This window comes from Boleophthalmus pectinirostris, unplaced genomic scaffold, assembly GCF_026225935.1.
Source record: "Boleophthalmus pectinirostris isolate CB_2022bp ecotype Guang Dong unplaced genomic scaffold, ASM2622593v1 HiC_scaffold_10, whole genome shotgun sequence".
Taxonomy (NCBI): Eukaryota; Metazoa; Chordata; class Actinopteri; order Gobiiformes; family Gobiidae; genus Boleophthalmus; species Boleophthalmus pectinirostris.
Window position 1 is genome coordinate 10,010,116 of NW_026570971.1, and position 18,345 is coordinate 10,028,460.

The 18,345-nt window shown below is 37.4% G+C and overlaps 1 protein-coding gene across 1 annotated transcript in view; it reads right to left on the minus strand.

Annotated features, from left to right (window-relative positions):
* The window catches only part of myo10l1 (myosin X, like 1), an 86,146-nt gene that overhangs the window by 57,070 nt on the left and 10,731 nt on the right, over window positions 1-18,345 (minus strand). Inside the window, exon 2 of the mRNA XM_055160787.1 lies at window positions 868-966. Within this exon, the coding sequence (XP_055016762.1) occupies window positions 868-966 (99 nt within the window). The remainder of the gene's footprint in view (window positions 1-867; window positions 967-18,345) is intronic.

Sequence of the window (18,345 nt, forward strand, 5' to 3'; positions counted from 1 at the left end):
TGCAGGTGCAGGTGTGGGTGTAGGTACGGCACGGACATGTGGACAATTTTTTTGCTGGATACCACAGCAGTCTCTGATGTCAAAATGCCAAAACCCCATGAACAAAACAGGAAATTCAGACACGCAGAACTGACAGATCCGGTGTATTTTCAGAATAAAATATCCCTGCATCCCTCCTGGTACTTCGCAAATGTACTTACCTATTGTAGACAGTATTAAAAAGCACGAGAAAGTGGTCGTAGTGTGAAATGCCACTGTTGTTTACCAACAAGGCTTCTTGTACATTCTAATCATGGATTTACTGATGCTAATCTATTGCTATCTATCGAAGTTCTGACCAAGGGGTGCAGTTTCCACACTCACAGCCCACCACGACCGCACAGCAGCAGAGATCACAGACTGGGGAAAACAAGTCGTAGTAAAAATCGCACCAAGTCCGAACTGCACAAGCAGTCACTGTACATCAATGTTGTTTGTTTGAGAGATGAACTGTGAATGAAATAAAACACAACTCCAGGTTTGTTTGTGATGAGGAAACGACGTAACATAGATCAGAAAATAACAGAATATGGGCCCTTTAAACTGGCTCTAAGCAGGACCAAAACCAAGGCAAATGTGAATGCACTCTTAAAAGCTGTGGTCCCAAACTTTTTTTTTCCCCATTAACTGTATCATACCGCTTGACTTCACCACCTGAAAAAGAAATTCTAAAGCTGTACTAGTGCTTGACAAATTCATGTTAAACCTAATGATGTGTGATGTTTGTGAGAGTTAGGATCAAATTAGGGATGTCACTTACAACTACCTTCTCTTCTCTTTCATGTAACAAAAACAGAGTAGCCCAGCTTTAAAGGCTTTGATCCTTACCTCTCCATAGTCTGTGGTGAGTACCAGGGTCCCATCCCCACAGGAGTTGACTGTGGCAGGAACCAGCTGCTCCTTCTCCCGCACCCACACACGGGCCCCCTGCACACACAACAAAGGACAGTTAAGCATTAGTGATTAGTATTTAGTATTTTAGGAGTTTTACAATCTACTATCCATCTTTGCCAATACATTTTAAGTGGCTGTTTCCATGTATTTGAAGAAAATGTGCCAGATATATTGTATAAGCAGCTCTCGAGGTCATAATAAGTCTGCTATGTGTACTGTCTGCATCTAATCATAAAGGATTTTATTGTCAAGTTTATAATAAGGAAGTTCAAAGACTCAGAAAGTTCAAAGTAAGCGTGGTAGTTGCTTGTTAAAATAGGGTGACTAGATTCACAAAATTCAAAACTGGGACACACCTGGGTTTGGATGGTTGGTATAAATAAAACTGTGAAAAGAGAGCATAACGTTGTCCATTTTCGCCTCACTTGTGGGTCAGTATATAATGTGAGGCACTTCTATTGGTGCATTTTTTTTTTGCCCTGTGGTCATTTTCAAGCACAGTTTTATGTATTTTAGCTTAATAACTTACAATATATTGCCCTTTTTACTATTTACTCATATCAGATTCATCAAAACAGGGACACCTGGGACATTTCTTTTGTAAAACTGGGACAAATCGCTGGTTTTGGATAAATCTGGGACTTTTGGGGGTAAATGGGACGTCGGGTCACCCTATGTTACCATGCTAGTTGTTGTTAGCATGTTAGTTGCTTGTTGTTGTTAGTTTTTTTATTTTTATTCAATATGTTCAAATACAGGAACAACAAAGTCACACAAAATCACTTAAATGTGCAGTCAATTACACAAGAGAGCAAAAAAACTAAACAAAAAACAAGACAAGACCATAAATCAAGTATACGTCACCAAATAAAATAAAAAAAAATTGTAGCATAAAATGTGGGGGAGATTGATACTGTTATAAGTATTTCCTATAGATATTGTATGTTAATAGCTTTTTTTGTTTTTGACCTGTTTATTGTTTGGAAATACTGTTGTATTTTGTTATTATAATGGTGAGGATCTGATTTATTTTGAGTCCATTTTGTTTTGTGTATATATTTGGCCAGCATGATCAGAGTTAGCATGCTAGTTGTTGTTAGCATGTCAGTTTCTTGTTTGTTTTTGTTTGTTTCAATAAGTTCAAATAAAGGGACATCAAAGACACATAAATAACACATATGGTACCTGGAGTAATGTGCAGTCAATTACACAAAAGAGCAAAAAAAAAAAAAAAAAAAAAAAAAGTGAAAAAGTGAAAAAAGAATGATACTGGTATGTTTTAATAGTCTTGTTGTTTTATTGTTTGGAAAGATTGTTGTATTTTGTTATTATAATGTAACCAATTTGGTTTATTTTGAGTCCATTTTGTTTTGTGTATATAATATTTGGGCAGCATGATCAGAGTTAGCATGCTAGTTGTTGTCAGCATGTTAATCGCTTGGGGTTTTTGTTTGTTTGTTTGTTTGTTTGTTTGTTTGTTTCAATAGGTTCAAATACAGGGACATCAAAGATACACAAAATCACATCAATAACACATATGGTACCTGGAGTAATGTGCAGTCAATTACACAAGAGAGCAAAAAAAAAAAAAAAAAAGGTGAAAAAAGAGTGATGCTGTTATGTTTTAATAGGTTTTGTTTTTGTTTTTGACCTGTTTTATTGTTTGGAAATATTGTTGTATTTCGTTATTATAATGGTGACCATTTGCTTTATTTTGAGTGTATTTTGAGTATTTTTTGTGTATGATATTTGGCCAGCATGGTAAGAATTAACATGCTAGTTGTTGTTAGTATATTAGTTGTTGTTCGCATTATTGTGACGGCAAAACTCTGCTCCAGCTGCGGAAAGTTACGGAAAGAGCCTGACTATGAATAATTAGGATGATTGAAATGCGTTCCACATTCTTCTTTTCCACTCTGTTTTTCCATAAAAAATTCTCCATCTTGACCAAGCAACTACAAGATGACTAAAGACAGTGATCTACGCATTGCAATATCTTCCACACTATCCAGTAAATTGATTATCTATGCTTTATTGATTCTCCGATATTTATGAGGTGAGTGAAAGCACCAGTCACACTTTAATTTAATAAACAACTGTAACATGTGTAACATCTGTGGCCTCCATCACTGTGTCCAGAGAGAGGAAATGTACTCTCCTCGGACCTCTCCATCCACACAAAGACTTCATTCACAAAGTCAGCGACCTCTGACCTCCAAACATCCCGAAAGAAGCAGAGCCGAACTGAAGGGCAGTAAGAGGACAGAAGAGAGGGAGCAAGGAGAGCTACTGTTTTTGGAGTACGGCCATTTTGATGACAATGTACAGAGCTAGAAATGAACCGATCTAGCATTTACTGTTCTGATACAGATTTTGATTCAGCTTTAAATTACAGTTTTAAATATTTCCATAAAGGTCCTAGAGTAAGCAAAATTTACTTTTGTGAGCTTTAAGTCATGTTAGTATGTTGTTACTTAATCAAAAACATACCTAGAGTTGTGTTTTGTTTCTTTCACACATGTTTGAGTAATCCTTTTTTATTGGTCTGTCTATATCTCCAAAGCTCAAAATGCTCTGTTCCACCTTGTGATGTCATGAAGCGGTAGTTTTCAAGTTACCTTTTACCTTTTAGTAAAGATTGTCAATTCCAGGGCTGGAATTATCCATATGTTTCTAGTGAAGGTGTATATAGTTTTTCTGTTTGAGAGAAGAACTCAGCCCACACTGGATATTTATGCAGTGTGTGCATTTGTTTGCTAAACGTGTAAATGAATGAATCACAACTTCAGGATTGTTTGTGATGAGGAAACAATATTGTAACAGAGATCAGAAAATACAGTAATATGTTTTTTTTTTAGACTAGATTAGATTCAACTTTATTGTCATTACGCATGTATAAATACAAGGTAACGAAATGTGGTTTGGTTGTGCAAGGAGAAGTGCAAGGAGCAGCAAGTGCGATATACACAGAATGTAGAGTATATAGAATATAGACAATATACATTATATTACAATATACAGTATATTACAGTGTAGATTGTAGTGAATATATACAAATAAATTTGGCACTATGAACACAAAACTAATCCAAATGTTATTAAAACACAAAACTAATCAAAATGTTTTATGTAGCTGATATTTATCCTTCAAGTGACTACAGAACTTTGTGTAAATAAAAGTTCAAACATTATGAGATTTTCTGGGCAAATTACCACCAGTCTTATTACATCAGTTTGTATGTCCAACCAGGATATTAGCTGAACCGATATTTGGAACCCGATACGATATCCAATATATCCAGTATCCGATAATGGGTCGATGCATCCCAAAGCCAAGGAAAAACCTCCAGCCAGTTACAATTTGGCAACGAAATGACACCCAAGGCAAAAAGGGTTAGTGCTAAAGAAATATTGCCTCAAGATTATTGGATTCAAAGCGTTCAGCAAACACCATACATAATAAATGACACATATGATGAATAATTTACCCATGATTGTCCAAAGTTGTGTTATGACAAAAGCATATTGGTAACTGTATTGGTTCAGTCAGAGCATGGAGCAAGGTTGGTGGTACAATTTTGAGTTACTGCTTGTGTTCTTGGGCAAGACACTTCATTGGACATCTCCAATTTTGAGTCCATTGTTGTCAGGAACAGTAAGCAACATTCTTCAAATCTGCACCACACTGAAAAAAGCTGTACTGTGCAAAGCAAGTTATGCTCAGAGAACTTTCTGAATGTAAATCCACTTTAATTATCACATTTTACAAACAAAACAGTTTCCCAAATGCTGCACAGAGAACATAAAATGAAGACAACAAAAAGGTAAAAATCAAAAAAAGACAAATCATGACCAATGACTTGACTTGACTTGTGCAACTTTTTAAATTTTACTACTCAAATTTGACTCTTGTTAGACTGTTCATTTAAAAACAAACCACAGTTGTGTTTTGTTTCGTTCACACATGTTTGAGTCTACATGCAGTCTTTGTCTACATACAAAATGCTCTGTTCCACCTTGTGATGTCATGAAGTGATAGTTTTCAAGATAACGACTCCTTTAGTTACTTTTAGTTCAGTAGAGATTTGCAATTCCAGGGCTGAAATTATCCAAATGATTGTAGTGAAAGTATATGGAGTTTAAAAACAGTGGAATGGAGCACTTCCTGTATTAGCAGGTGACATCACAAGGTGGAACAGAGTGTATTCTATTTGAGAGAAGGAATGGTGTATCAAACATGTATGAATGAAACACAACACAACTCTTGAATATGTTTTTGATAAAGAAACATTATAACAGATCATGGCATAAAAGAGTATGAACCCTTTAAATTTGCCATCCAGCTAAATTTAATATAGTATCTTACAAATATTTCCTTCAAGTGTTTGTCTATAGTAGCAAGCATGTTATGGAAGATAATTTGTTTCATCAGATTTTGAATTTTAAATGCTGTTGAATTTCTCACTTTGAATTTTTAAACTCTGAAAAAACATGTTTGAATTATTTTTATTATGAACTTTAGTTACTGAAAATTTAAGTGTACATTTTCAAAGTGTTTATTATTCAGCACAAATATTTTCAAGCCTTCAAATTCAACTGTCAAAATTCAGAGTGTAAAATTCGCAAAAAAATTCACAGGAAAGATCCAAGATGTTAAGGTCTAAGCAATCGATCCGATCTAACTTAGTAAGAAACAGGAAATGTTGCAGTGACGGTGATCTGATCAGTCAGAATTAGCCTCATCGAAACCTCATCTCTTTGATTTCTTAATGTAACCCCGCCCACAGATGAGAACAGCCAATAGGAAACAGCCTCTGTCCTTCTCACTCACACATGATTGATCGCTTCTGCCTTGGCATCTTGGATCTTTAATACCTAATTTTTCACTGCGAATTTTACACTCTGAATTTCGACTGTTGAATTTGAGGGCTTGAAAATATCTGTGGTGATTTTTTTATTTATTTTGAATTTAAAACATAGTACACACAAGTAAACTTCAGATTTCAGCAACTAAAATTCAGAATAAAAATAATTCAAACATCTTTCTTCAGAGTTGAAAATTTTTAAGTGAGAAATTAAGTGGTATTTAAAATTCAAAATCTGATGGAACTAATTATTTTCCATACATGTGCATTTTGTGTGCATGAGTTGAGTCACATTCTACTGCAACGCATTTATATTTACGACGATGGCACGACTTGACCCCGTGACCCAAAGACCCTACATCAACCGCATCCCGCTGTAAGCACTCATGCAGTAAAATCACTCTGTGCACTTTAAACCTGCGCATTCAAGTAGCACAAACCTCACTCCAAATAGGCTATTACAGTGCACTCTCTAATGTTTAATCGAACAGGCCTAGTCATAAACGTTATAGGAGACTAAAAGCGTATTAACGTATAGACTAATGTCATTTTTACTCACAGCGAGCTTTAGTAGTTGTAGTAGAAGCAGGTGTCAGCGTGTGTAGCTTGTGCTAATGTGGCTACATGCTAATATATACTAAAATTCCTCTGCAGCTAGCCAAGAGAAAACAAGTGTTATTTAGCTGAGAGAGTAAAAATCCACCAATACTAAAATTAAAGTCTAACAAGCTGCAAACACAAGATACAGAGAAAGAAAATGCTACTTTTCAACCCAAACCACTTTTGCCCTTAGCAGATGGCTACAAGCAACCAGACAAAAGTTAATCTATTTATTTTATTTATTTATTTATTTTCAATAGACAGAATAAAATTTCCCCAGGGGGCTGTAACCTTTTTCCTACCTTTACAAAACAAAGATGTCAGAGAGCTACTAGTTTTAGCAGTCACAAGAAATGGGGTATATTAAAGTGCCATGGTGAATGAGGTACATTTAGATGCCTATAAAATATAAACCATTAACCATTTATTAGTCCGGTATCAAAATAATACATGTGTAATCGTAAAAGGCATTTAATTAATCAAATTTTACTTATTCAGGACAATATGTGCAATTCAGCGATCCCTTGGTGAGCTACTTGGAAGGGGTTGGAACTACAGGCTGGAGACTCCTGGGCTATCCTATAGGCTACAAAACCAAACTAAGGTTTATCTGTAAGCCTATAGTGAGACATTCAATTAAAAATGAAGGCTTGTAGACATCCATCGCCACTTAAATGGACACAGCTAACCTGGGCGCATTTCCGTCTCCACTGAATTTGTCGCCCCTCTCTCTGTAACTGCTGCAGTGAGCCTCGACATTTTGGTCTTAAAATGTTTGTATTAACCTGATCTACATGATCTTGATGTTTTTATTTTGCTGTTTTGTCCGAAAATAAATTCCTATTCCTAATCTGGAACACCAAATTTGCCTCAATAACTGGTAGCCTCGATGAGCTTCATTTGACTGGAGCCAAACACTATGGACTATGGACTGGATCAGAAACAACACAGGAGTAAAACAGGTTCAAACCAAGTCTACCCTACACCAGGACTAGTGTTGTGATGATATAAAAAATTTAACTTAATATTTGTGATTTTCAAGACTTAAATAATCCTCTTAATGTTACTATGTGGTCTTGCTATAGTTCTAACTTCCAATGCAGCTTAAGATGATTCAAAAACTAGTCAGGAAAGATAAATTTGGTCTTCTTTATGTGATTTTTGTAGTATTGATACTTGCTCAAATGAGAATCAAATAGCTTCTGTATTGATTTCGTGGTCTATTTGATTTTCGACAACCAATCAAGAATAAACTAGGCTCAATTGGATCAAACCAGGCCTAGTCTGAACGCACCCTAAATATCGACTTTACACCCCCACAACATCACCAATTTTCTGGTCGTCTTACCCACCCCTTCCCCCAGACAGACTACTGGTGCTTCCTCTGTTTTAGCCCTCATGGTTTACAGATCGCCCCCTACACAGGTCCAGACACGCTGTTACGTCTACGGACCACCATCTTCACAAAGCAATCCGACCCAGAATGCACCGCTCCAGCCGCTAATCCATCACCAGCACCTATTAAGGATCACACACTTGAGCAGACACGTCAACCCTAATCGTGACCTCCGACCTCACGGCCAATTCTGAGACTGCAAGTGTGTGGCGAAGAAGAAATACACAAGAAGCCTAGTTGTTGCTAATGGAGCATACATGTCGACACTCCTTCACAAAACAGGTTTGAATTGATTGGTTAACAATTAGGGATGTAACTAAATCTCTCGGTACGATATTATCACGATATTTATTGCAATATTTTGGAGAGGCTAATATAATTGTAGATGGGACACTTTTTCGCTTTTAAAATACTTTGACAAGATTTTGGCGTGAATTATTACCATCGTAATCCCAAGAATTCAAGTAAAAAACATATTTCTTCATGTTGTTTACACTGAAATGAATCATGGGATATGTAGTTCCCAATGTTTATAAGCTGTTGCTATTATAAAACCATGCACTTAAGCAAAGGAACGTGTAATTTAATATATTGTGACAGCCTATGATATTTTTGTGAGACATTTGACGATGCAATATCACAATATTTTGGTTATTGTTACATCCCTATTAACTATCTAACTTATCTATCTATCTAACTAACTAACAATAATTAATATCTGTAACATGTTCGTTTGTACATTTTAGGTATCTGTGCTTTACTCAAGTACATTTTTAAGTGGATACTTTTTACATTTACTACATTTTAAAGCAGGTATCTTTACTTTCTGTCCCAAAAGTAAAAGTTAGTATTATTGAGAGTTTTATTATCGTGTGAGACCTGCTGAAAACACTGAGGGGATTAGTTTTAAGAAATTTGCATTCTGAGCAAACAAAAATATACATGGCAAGGAAAAAAACTATCGATTCAGTTGTTTCCGCTGAACAAAATTCAGCACAAATCTTTATCAAAATGACTACATTTCATAAACTTCAAAAGATGCGTAAAATACTTTAAGTACATATTTAAACAGATACTTTAATACCTTTACTCAAGTAGATTTTGTCATGTGATACTTTTACTTTTACTTGAGTATTTTTTGCTCCAATATCTGTACTTTTGCTTAAAGAATTTTATAACTTATCTGATGGAGGGTCTATCAAATGTTTTTCTCCATGGAGGTGTTATTGCTTTGTCTGAAATGTTTCCCAGTATGGCATTAAACCTTTCTATCTTCATGAAGACCAAACCATACCAAGTTACAGGTCGGATCTGTGGAGAGGCGTTCCTGCTCACAGTCACAATGTTTGTTTTTCTCAGTATTTTTGAGCTATAAAACCACCTATAATTGAATATATGTAAAGTAGAGCTGTTTCACATTATACGTTATACCTACACATAGGCTTAAGGAATGTGCAATAATTAAATCTGCACATAGGCTAAGGGAATGTGCAATAATTATAACTAAAACTGCACATAGGCTTAGGGAATGTGCAATCAAAACTGCACATAGGCTTAGGGAATGTGCAATCAAAACTGCACATAGGCTTAGGGAATGTGCAATCAAAACTGCACATAGGTTTAGGGAATGTGCAATCAAAACTGCACATAGGCTTAGGGAATGTGCAATAATTATAACTAAAACTGCACATAGGCTTAGGGAATGTGCAATAATTAATAGAACAGAAGAATGCAAGGGTTTGCCTGTTAAGGATAATTTAAGGGTCGTGTTGGTGCATCACTCGTGGTCACACTGGTCTCATATTTACTTTGTTTTATGGTGTTTGTTTATGTGCTGCTCTGTGTTGTGTTGTCCTGTTTTTTGATAAAACATGTTACCCCCTGTTCCAAGACAAATTTCTCCCATGGGAGACAATAAAGGATTATCTTATCTTATCTTATCTTATCTTATCTGTGGAACATTTCAGGCAGTGCAATGACATCTCAAACAAGTAAGTACAGAAACTCTACCAGAAAAGTTACAAAATACATCTTTAAATAATAAAACTGAATACTTTTTCCACCACTAGGCCTTGTACGGTAATACCACCTTCAGAGATGCTAGAGTTACTGCTAACCACCTTTCCACACACAGACCACAACATCTGCGCTCCCTCAAAAACCCCTTATGCATATTGTTATTGTGAAGGTTAACCAAATAACTGCACTGTGATGAATTGCTTTTTATAAGGGCTTTTTATTTATAGTGATGGTGATGGGGCTTGTGGGAACATTAGCGGGCGTGGGCAGTGATTCATCAGAGACTGGGGCTGTGCTCAAATCAAATGGCAGCTCTGGAACCAACTAATGCCAGAGAACTGAGACTCGAGGCTAAACCAGGCCCCAGAGAACCGTGTGTGTTCGGTTCACTGTATCACAGGGTCGACATTTATCTATAGACTGGCATTTTAGTGCGGTTAGTCAACTGAATTACAATGGATGTCACAATATGATACTTTAAAAGTACTTTTCAAACTCTATACACCTTCTCTATTGAACTTATCTTGAAAACTATATGACATTACAAGGTGGAACAGAACATTTTGACTTGGCTTGATAAAATGGACTAAGACTTGGGGCTCAACTTGGACTTGAAGGTCAATGACTTGAGACTTGGCTCGGACTTGAGGCCTGTGATCTGAGAAGACTTGATGCTTCTATTAAAAAAATATGGTTTTATAAAATACTTTTCTCTTTACAGTTGATAAATGTGGTGCTTAATTTTACACGAACAAACTGGAACATGTCCCTCCCACTTGTTACTTTGGATGTAAGTGAAGTACTGTGATAAAGTATCCTCAAATGTACTACAGAAATATAGATAGATAGATACAGAAATATATAGAGTACAATACAGTAAAACAGAGGGAACATGATCTTTTCATTTCAGTGCAGACTACATGACAAAATAACTGTTATTTAGCACTTTTAAATCTGAATTATTTCATTTCTGTCCATAATGAATTGCATGAAGATATTGTCAAGACATTTAAAAAGGATAAATTAGCATTTCTACAACTCTTATATAAATATATATAGTTATAAATATAGTTTAAAATTCATATAAATTGCAAAAATCTAAGCTATATTTGGTACTTTGGTTTAAAGAGTTGAAATGACTTAAAGCTCGACGACTCGAGACTAGACTTGGACTTGCCTGTATTTGACCTGGGACTTGACTCGGACTTGAGGTCAAAGACTTGAGACTTACATGAGACTTGCAGAACAACAAGCAGACTAATAATAAACGTGTGAATGAAACAAGACATAACTTCAGGTCTGTTTTTGAGAAGGTAACATTATAACATGGCTAAAAGCTCACAAGAGTCAATTTTGCATAATATGGGACCTTTAACAAACAGCTGCTGGAGTAAAGCTGGTTTTAAAGTGTTTAGTTTTGCACCATGGGACCAGGTTTCTTTGCTCAGAGTAAAGGAGCTGAAAGTCACTGTGCAAAGAGTGTGATGGTGTCTGGAGTACAAAGACTCTGAGTGCAGCTAGAGGTCTCCAATTACTTTACTGGTCCATTTGACAATTTGGGAAAGCAGATTGTTGTTTTTGAGAGAGAGAGACTGCCAAACCACAAGACCAGACAAAAAGATAAAACAGATGAAAGGTCCTATATTAGGCAAAATGGACTCTTGTGAGCTTTAAGTCATTTTAAATTTTTTTCAACTTAGCAGCTACCTTTTGCTTTTTGTTTAGTAGATGTTGGCAATTCCAGAAGCTGAAATCACCCAAACGATTCTAGTGAAGGTTAAAAACAGAGTAGAGCCCTTCCTGTATTGCCACATGACAGGTTTGAGAGAAAAACTCAGCCTAAATAAACAGGTTTGTGTGTTAAACATGTGTGAATGAAACAAAACACAACTCCAGGTCTGTTTGTGACGAGGAATCACCAGTATAAAAAGATCAGAAAAGAGCATAACACAAAACTCTCAAATACAGTGTAGGTTACTTATTCCTTACGTATTTCCTGCTGCGCCTAAATGTGACAGAGATGAATAAATAATATCAGGAAGAGCTGCGTGTTCTGGAGTTAATGGACACAGAGTAATGAGGCGCGTCAACAGGGGAGGCTCTCCGGGGACCAAGGGGGGCACAGGTCACGTACAGACACCTCCCTATAGGCATCTACTGTTTGTGCAGGCTCAGCTTTAATCAGCTACTCCACTGCCTGGACTACGCTACACACAATTCCATTTCTTTTTTATCATCATCGTATTTTTCCCCCATGTATTTGAGCAAAATGAGTCATGGCTCAGTACAGATATATTCAGGTATATTCAGCTCTTGAGGTCAGAATAAGGCTACATTCAGACTGCAGCCTGAAGTGACCCAAATACAATTTTTTCGCCCCTATGCGACCTGTATCTGATCTTTTAATGACAGTCTGAACGACACAGATCCGATTTTTTTTCAAATGCGACCCAGGCCACTTGAATATGTGCTCCTAAAACCGATACATATCCGATCTTTTGACATGCGACTTCAGGCTGAATGGTCAGGTCACATTCATCCCACCTACACCTCAAGCTTGGAGTCTAGTCAATGGAGGGAAAACGAGGTTAAAGAGTTTATTAATATTTGGGGGGATCCCTGTATTCAGGACAAATTCAAGAGATCTTATCTTTATCGGAACCAGGCGTTTTTTGAAATGATTGCCAAAGAAATGTCCGAGCGCAGCTACAGACGTCTTGGCTCCAATGTCAATGAAAAATAAAGAGCCTGTGAGTCAGATACAAGAAGGATAAAGACTTAAACAAATGAAGTGGCCGTGGACGTGTAACCTGTCCATTTTTTTGAAGAACTGGACCGTATTTTGAGAGACAAGCCAAGCGTTTAGGCTTCTTCCATAAACACTCAACACAGTCGCTGTTTGTGAGGTCGTTGTGTCCTCCCATATGATTACGGGACACTTTTGGGGCGTTTCAAGTTCACATTGGAGATCACATACAAGTCGCATTTAATTGGAAATATGAACGACCTCGCAGAAAAATCGGATTTCACAAAAGAATTTGAACTGAGCTTTAAGCCCTGCAGTCTGAACGTAACCTGAGTCAGCTGTGTTGTGTTTGCATCTCGTGTTTTCTTGTCTTGTTAGCATGCTATTTAGAGAATATAAGTGAGGAATAACTTTGGACCACTGCAAACTGCTTAAAATGAAGTAGTTCTGTTGTATTTGTCTGTGTTTTTAAGGCAGTAAAAATCAAATACACCTCCTGTAATTCTAATCTGATGAGTTGATGTGTTAAGTTATTGTTAGTTATGGCAAACAAAACACTATAATTATGACTTCCGCAATTCAATTCAGAAACTGCAATTATTTCACAGAATATCCTCTACAAAGAACTAAATATCACGCCTTTTATGGAAAATCTGTGTTGTAGCTGTAGTTTAGACCTCTGCAAACTGTTCTGTAATGGATGGGGTTTGTATTAGTTTCTCAGTTCATATTTCAGTCTTCTCTCAAGTGCTAACACTCCTGGAGTTGTTTACAATGTGCACTCTCAACAGAATCCTACTTTTTAAACATATATCGCAAATCTAACCGCAGTTATGATTCTTTTTATTTTGAAACTGTCCAGTCCCACTACAAAGAACTTAAATATTCTACAATACTCAGCATAGCCGGCAGCACTCATGTAGAATCTATATTTAGTGCGTTTAGTTGACCTATTTCCTCTTGTCTAACCCTCTTTCTAAGCCTACTACAGAGCTGGATGTGGACCACTGCTGGATCTGAAAGCTTCTACTGGAATTCAGCCAGTGTCAGAAGGACTCAATCTTGTATTAGAAGATTTAAGTTACAAATAATATATAGAAGTGTAGAAGACTGTGTGGTGGTGCAGAGCAAAACCAAAGCCTGTTATTACATCGTAGATATTACATCATTTATTAGCTGAAATGAATATGCTGAGAAGATTCCTGAGTGGTCACAACAAGGTGCATGGTTCCAAATTTTTCATCATTCTGAAACCCACAGATATGAGACTTGAAGCTACACTTTTCTGGTGGAGGGTCCGCCACCTGCTTGTCTCCATGGGGATGTTATTGCTTTCCCTGGAATGTTCCATGGTATGACTTTAAACATATCCATCTGCGTAGCATTTATTCATTACAGGTGTTTCTATTGCTCAAAAATACATACGCATCTTCTGGGGTGACTCTCCACAGATCTGAACTATAATGTAGCATAGTGCTGACGCTTGCTTGTTTCCCTTGTGAGATTCATTTCTATTCCAGACTAACAAAACAATAAACATTTATGTTTTTAAAAGATAGTGATACCCGTGTCTCCACATGTTGGACTGATCGTATTGAACTGAATCTCATATTTGTGACTGACATTATTATTTTACTGTATTGTCTATTTTGTTCAGTCTGCAGATTAAACTGTACATTAAAGTTCTTAGTACAGCTTGCAGAGTGTTCACTCATGCAGTTTAATCTATACTGTGGAGCATTCTAGATAAAGCAATAATATTTCCATGGAGATAAGCAGTTCCTCCACTAGAAATGTTTTCGAAATGCATGATCCCAAGAACACACAGGAGAAGCCGATATGGTCATAAATGTCCGCTGCATGTGTCCACTTGCATTAGGTACAAACAAGGAGATGCGTTCAACTGCACAGGGCAAGAAACACCTGGGAAAATATACTGGGGCAGCAGTAGCTCAGTTGGTAAGAGCGTTTGTCCACTGATCAGAAGACTGGCAGTTCAAATTCCATTCTCAACATTAAAAAAAGAAAAACATAATTGGTTGTGCAGTCAAATCCACACTATCCCACCTCCCACAAATGATTGATGTTGTTGTTGTTTCTTTGAGCAAGACACTTAACCCACCTCGCTCCTAGTGTCTGCATGGTTCCTTGATGTAAAGCACTTCGACAGCCTTGAAGGTGAAAAAGCGATGTATACCACTGATCATAAAAATGTACCAGTATTTGGACATGCACTCACTAATTTAAGAAGCTATAAGCACTATCGAAGACTATTTTATTTATTTTATTCGGGTCTACTATGTGAAAGTGAACGTAAAACCTACCTATTAGAGCTTCAGTGTTTATTTGTGCGACAGAGACCTAATACCTTGTGAGTAACACACTTTGTTTGTTTTGGTTCTGTACTTATCACTTAGCAATTAAAGCTGCAAAGTTTTAGTGCCAATGCTAAATTAATTTCTATTTGGTTCTTTGACCTGTGGTAGACTAGGGCGAGAGTGGTCTGACCTCACTTTAACAGTTTTTGAGGAATTGTTGGTGAAAAGAATTATAGAGATGACAACTTCCTGTATCCCAAAACAGAACGAGGTATTAGACAGCACTTTGAGAAGGTGACACGGTCTGACACCAGCTCTGCCCCCACACCACACCACAGAGCAGAGCAGAGCAGTGACAGAGCATTCACCGTCCGTACACTGTGACCTAAAGTGTGTCACTCGGATTCCATTAAAGGTGATAACGCCATGGGGACAGAGGCTTTCAGCAGATTACAACAGCTGGTGTGTGAGTGTGTGCGTGTGTGTGTGTGTCACCTCAGCTGTGGCAATGACATCCGGGCAAGAGAGATGTAAGTGCACAAAAAAAGGTGAAAAATAATGAAAATAAAAAATAAGTGGTAGGTATTGAAGGCAGCATGCTGTTGGAGCCATGATTTTGATTCTGTTTTTGTGCTCCTCCTCTGCCCTAGAAGGAATCTGCTCCAAGTTGTTGTGCGATAAAAAAAACAGTTTAAATCTGCACTAACTTTAGCTTAATCCAAGGGAGGGCATTATGCAAAATCGACTTGAGTGTTCTGCCATGTTATAACAGAGTTCCCTCATCAAAAACATGACTGAAGTGATCTCTCCCAGGCCTCACATGTCTATTTTCCATGAATATACAAAAACATAATTCAAAACTGTACACTACAACTTCACAAACCTGATGTAATGTTGGAGGGAGGGGAAACTCAGTAGCTAGGCTGGTGCCACCTAGTGCCACCGCTCAATTTCATTTCTCTCCAGCGACTAGGTCAGGAATCAGAATACACTAGACGGTTTGTAAGAACCCCGGAAGTTGTAGACCGCACACCAACCAATCAGTGAAGAACTCTGAAGCCATGACGTCAAACTCAAACGTCTGTATGGGTCCCTTTTGTGGTACAGCACAACAATAAACAAAGCGTCGAGATGGATGTAGACGAAGACAGACATTCTGTGTTGGCAACAATTCCCGAGATCCAGGATTTAAAGTTGGAACAAAGAGAATGTTTGGTGAATTTTATCAAGGGGAAAGACGTTATTGTTCTTCTTCCTATGGGATTTGGAGCATTACATATGTCACGACCAAATATCAGCGATTGGTTAAATAAAAAAAGTTCCAGCCTACTGTCAAGCAAATGAATCCTAATGCTGCGAGGTCAAACGGTTTCCACAAAATGAAACTGGCTGATGAATCAGGCTAGAAACTCAGAGCATCAAAAGCAAAAGTTTAATTTATTTAATACCTTGTTTTTGGCAAATAATGCATACAGTATAGCCTTTTCAAAACAATAAAATATACAGTAGATAGTTTTACACCAATTAAGAAGCAATAACAGGAAGCTGAGAGTTCTCTGTGGTCGAAGATCTTTCTAAAGCTATTCAGGAAAGGTTCATTTCTGTCCTGTGAATATGATTTTTTTTAGTATTGATACCTGCTCAAATGATTTTTGTTTCAATACTAGTTTTAGTATCAATTAGTATCTGATTTTCAATATTTTAACAACCCTATGGCATTAAACTAATCTACCTTCATGGAGACAAGAAGCTGATGTAGCCAGGCCAAATGACCAGTCAGATCTATGGAGAGGCAACTCTGTTCAGTGGAACTGCTATGCCTCCATATAGAAGGTTACTCAAAGTATCTTTAATATTGCTAAAATATGTTGTGTAAAGCTCATTTTGCCTTTAACTGTTGAGGTTTTTCATTGCAACATTTTGTGCATTGTTTTGCACAATAGATGCAAGGTTAGAGATGTCTAAAAATAACCCCCCAATAACACTTATCCTTGGCCTTCAAAACAAACACAGTGATTAAAATGGATCACCAGTAATTTAGGCTAAAACGTGAGACAGCTGCTAATGTCATGCGCCCACGTGTCGGCCATGTTGGTGCTGTACAAATCCTCTTTCACGCCGCACACAGGAGCATTGGGCTAATTATCGCCTTCTCTCTCATCTTGGATTAAAAACTACAGTCACACGCCGCCCCTCCCCCAACCAATGTCAACACCCTCCCCGGCAACAACACTCCACGGCAACAGTGGAAGCGGGGCGCCATGGTAACAGCCCCGTCTCTTCCTCAGAGCGATGGATGATGGGAGATGGAGTTCAAGAGTAAGGCTATGGGATGAGAGGCTCTGGTGGTGTGATTACTTCTTGCACTTTCCTGGAGCAATTCTAGTCCTGGTTTAGTCCTGGTCTAGTCTTAGTTGTGTCCAGGATGAGTTCTTATTTCTTAGTTCTAGTTTCAGAATTGATTTAGACCAGTATTTTTTTCTTATGTCTTAATTTTGTAATAGCTTTGGTCCTGGTCTAGGCTTCAGTTTTTTTCTTATTATGTCCATGGTTTAGTGCTGGTTTAGTCCCAGTGTTGGCTATGGTTTATTCCTAGATTTAGTCCTGATTAAGATTTAAGAAGACTTGACTTGGTTTGGTCCAAGGTTTAATCCAGGTTAACTCCAACATGTAGTCCTGGATTAGTCCAAACTTTAGTCCAAGATTCTGTCCTGGTTTGATAGATTTAGTCTTGACCAATGCCCTGATTTAGTCCTGGGATAGTCTAAGATTTAATCCTGGTTTAGTCCATGGTTTCTATCATGATTTAGTCCATGTATAGTTGAAGACTTAGTCCAGGTTAAAACCAAGATTTAGTCCTGGTTTAGTCTGTGATTTAGACCAAGATTTAGTCCTGGTTTAGTCTGTGATTAAAACCAAGATTTCCAACAATCAGTCAAAGATATAGTCCTGGTTTTGGTCATGATTTAGCACTGGTTTAGTCCAAAATTTAATCTTGTTTTAGGTCTTGTTTTAGGTCATGTTTAGTCCAAGGTATAATCCTGGTTTAATCCACAGTTTAGGTCATGTTTTACTCTATGTATAGTCCAAAACTTAGTAAATTTTAAATACAATTTTTAGTCCTGGATTAGTCCAAAATGCAATTATGATTTAGTCCTGGTATTGTTCAAGATTCAGTCCTATCTTCAGTTCAGCGTCTAGGCCGAAATCTGTTGTTTTCAATGCATTTCTTTTTCAAGAAAATGCCTGATAATAACTAATGATCAGTGAAATGTAACACACTGAAGAGGAAGAGGAGAGGAAAGAGGAAGACATGAGGCTGCAGTGTGAGAGGAGAGGAGAGGAAGAAGGAGAGGCTGCCAGGCGAGCGAGCATTACACACATAAGGAGAGAGAAAGGCAGAACCAATGTATGAATATAGGTCACACATCTCCACTGACGATACGCTGAAGGCTTCTGCAGAGATGTA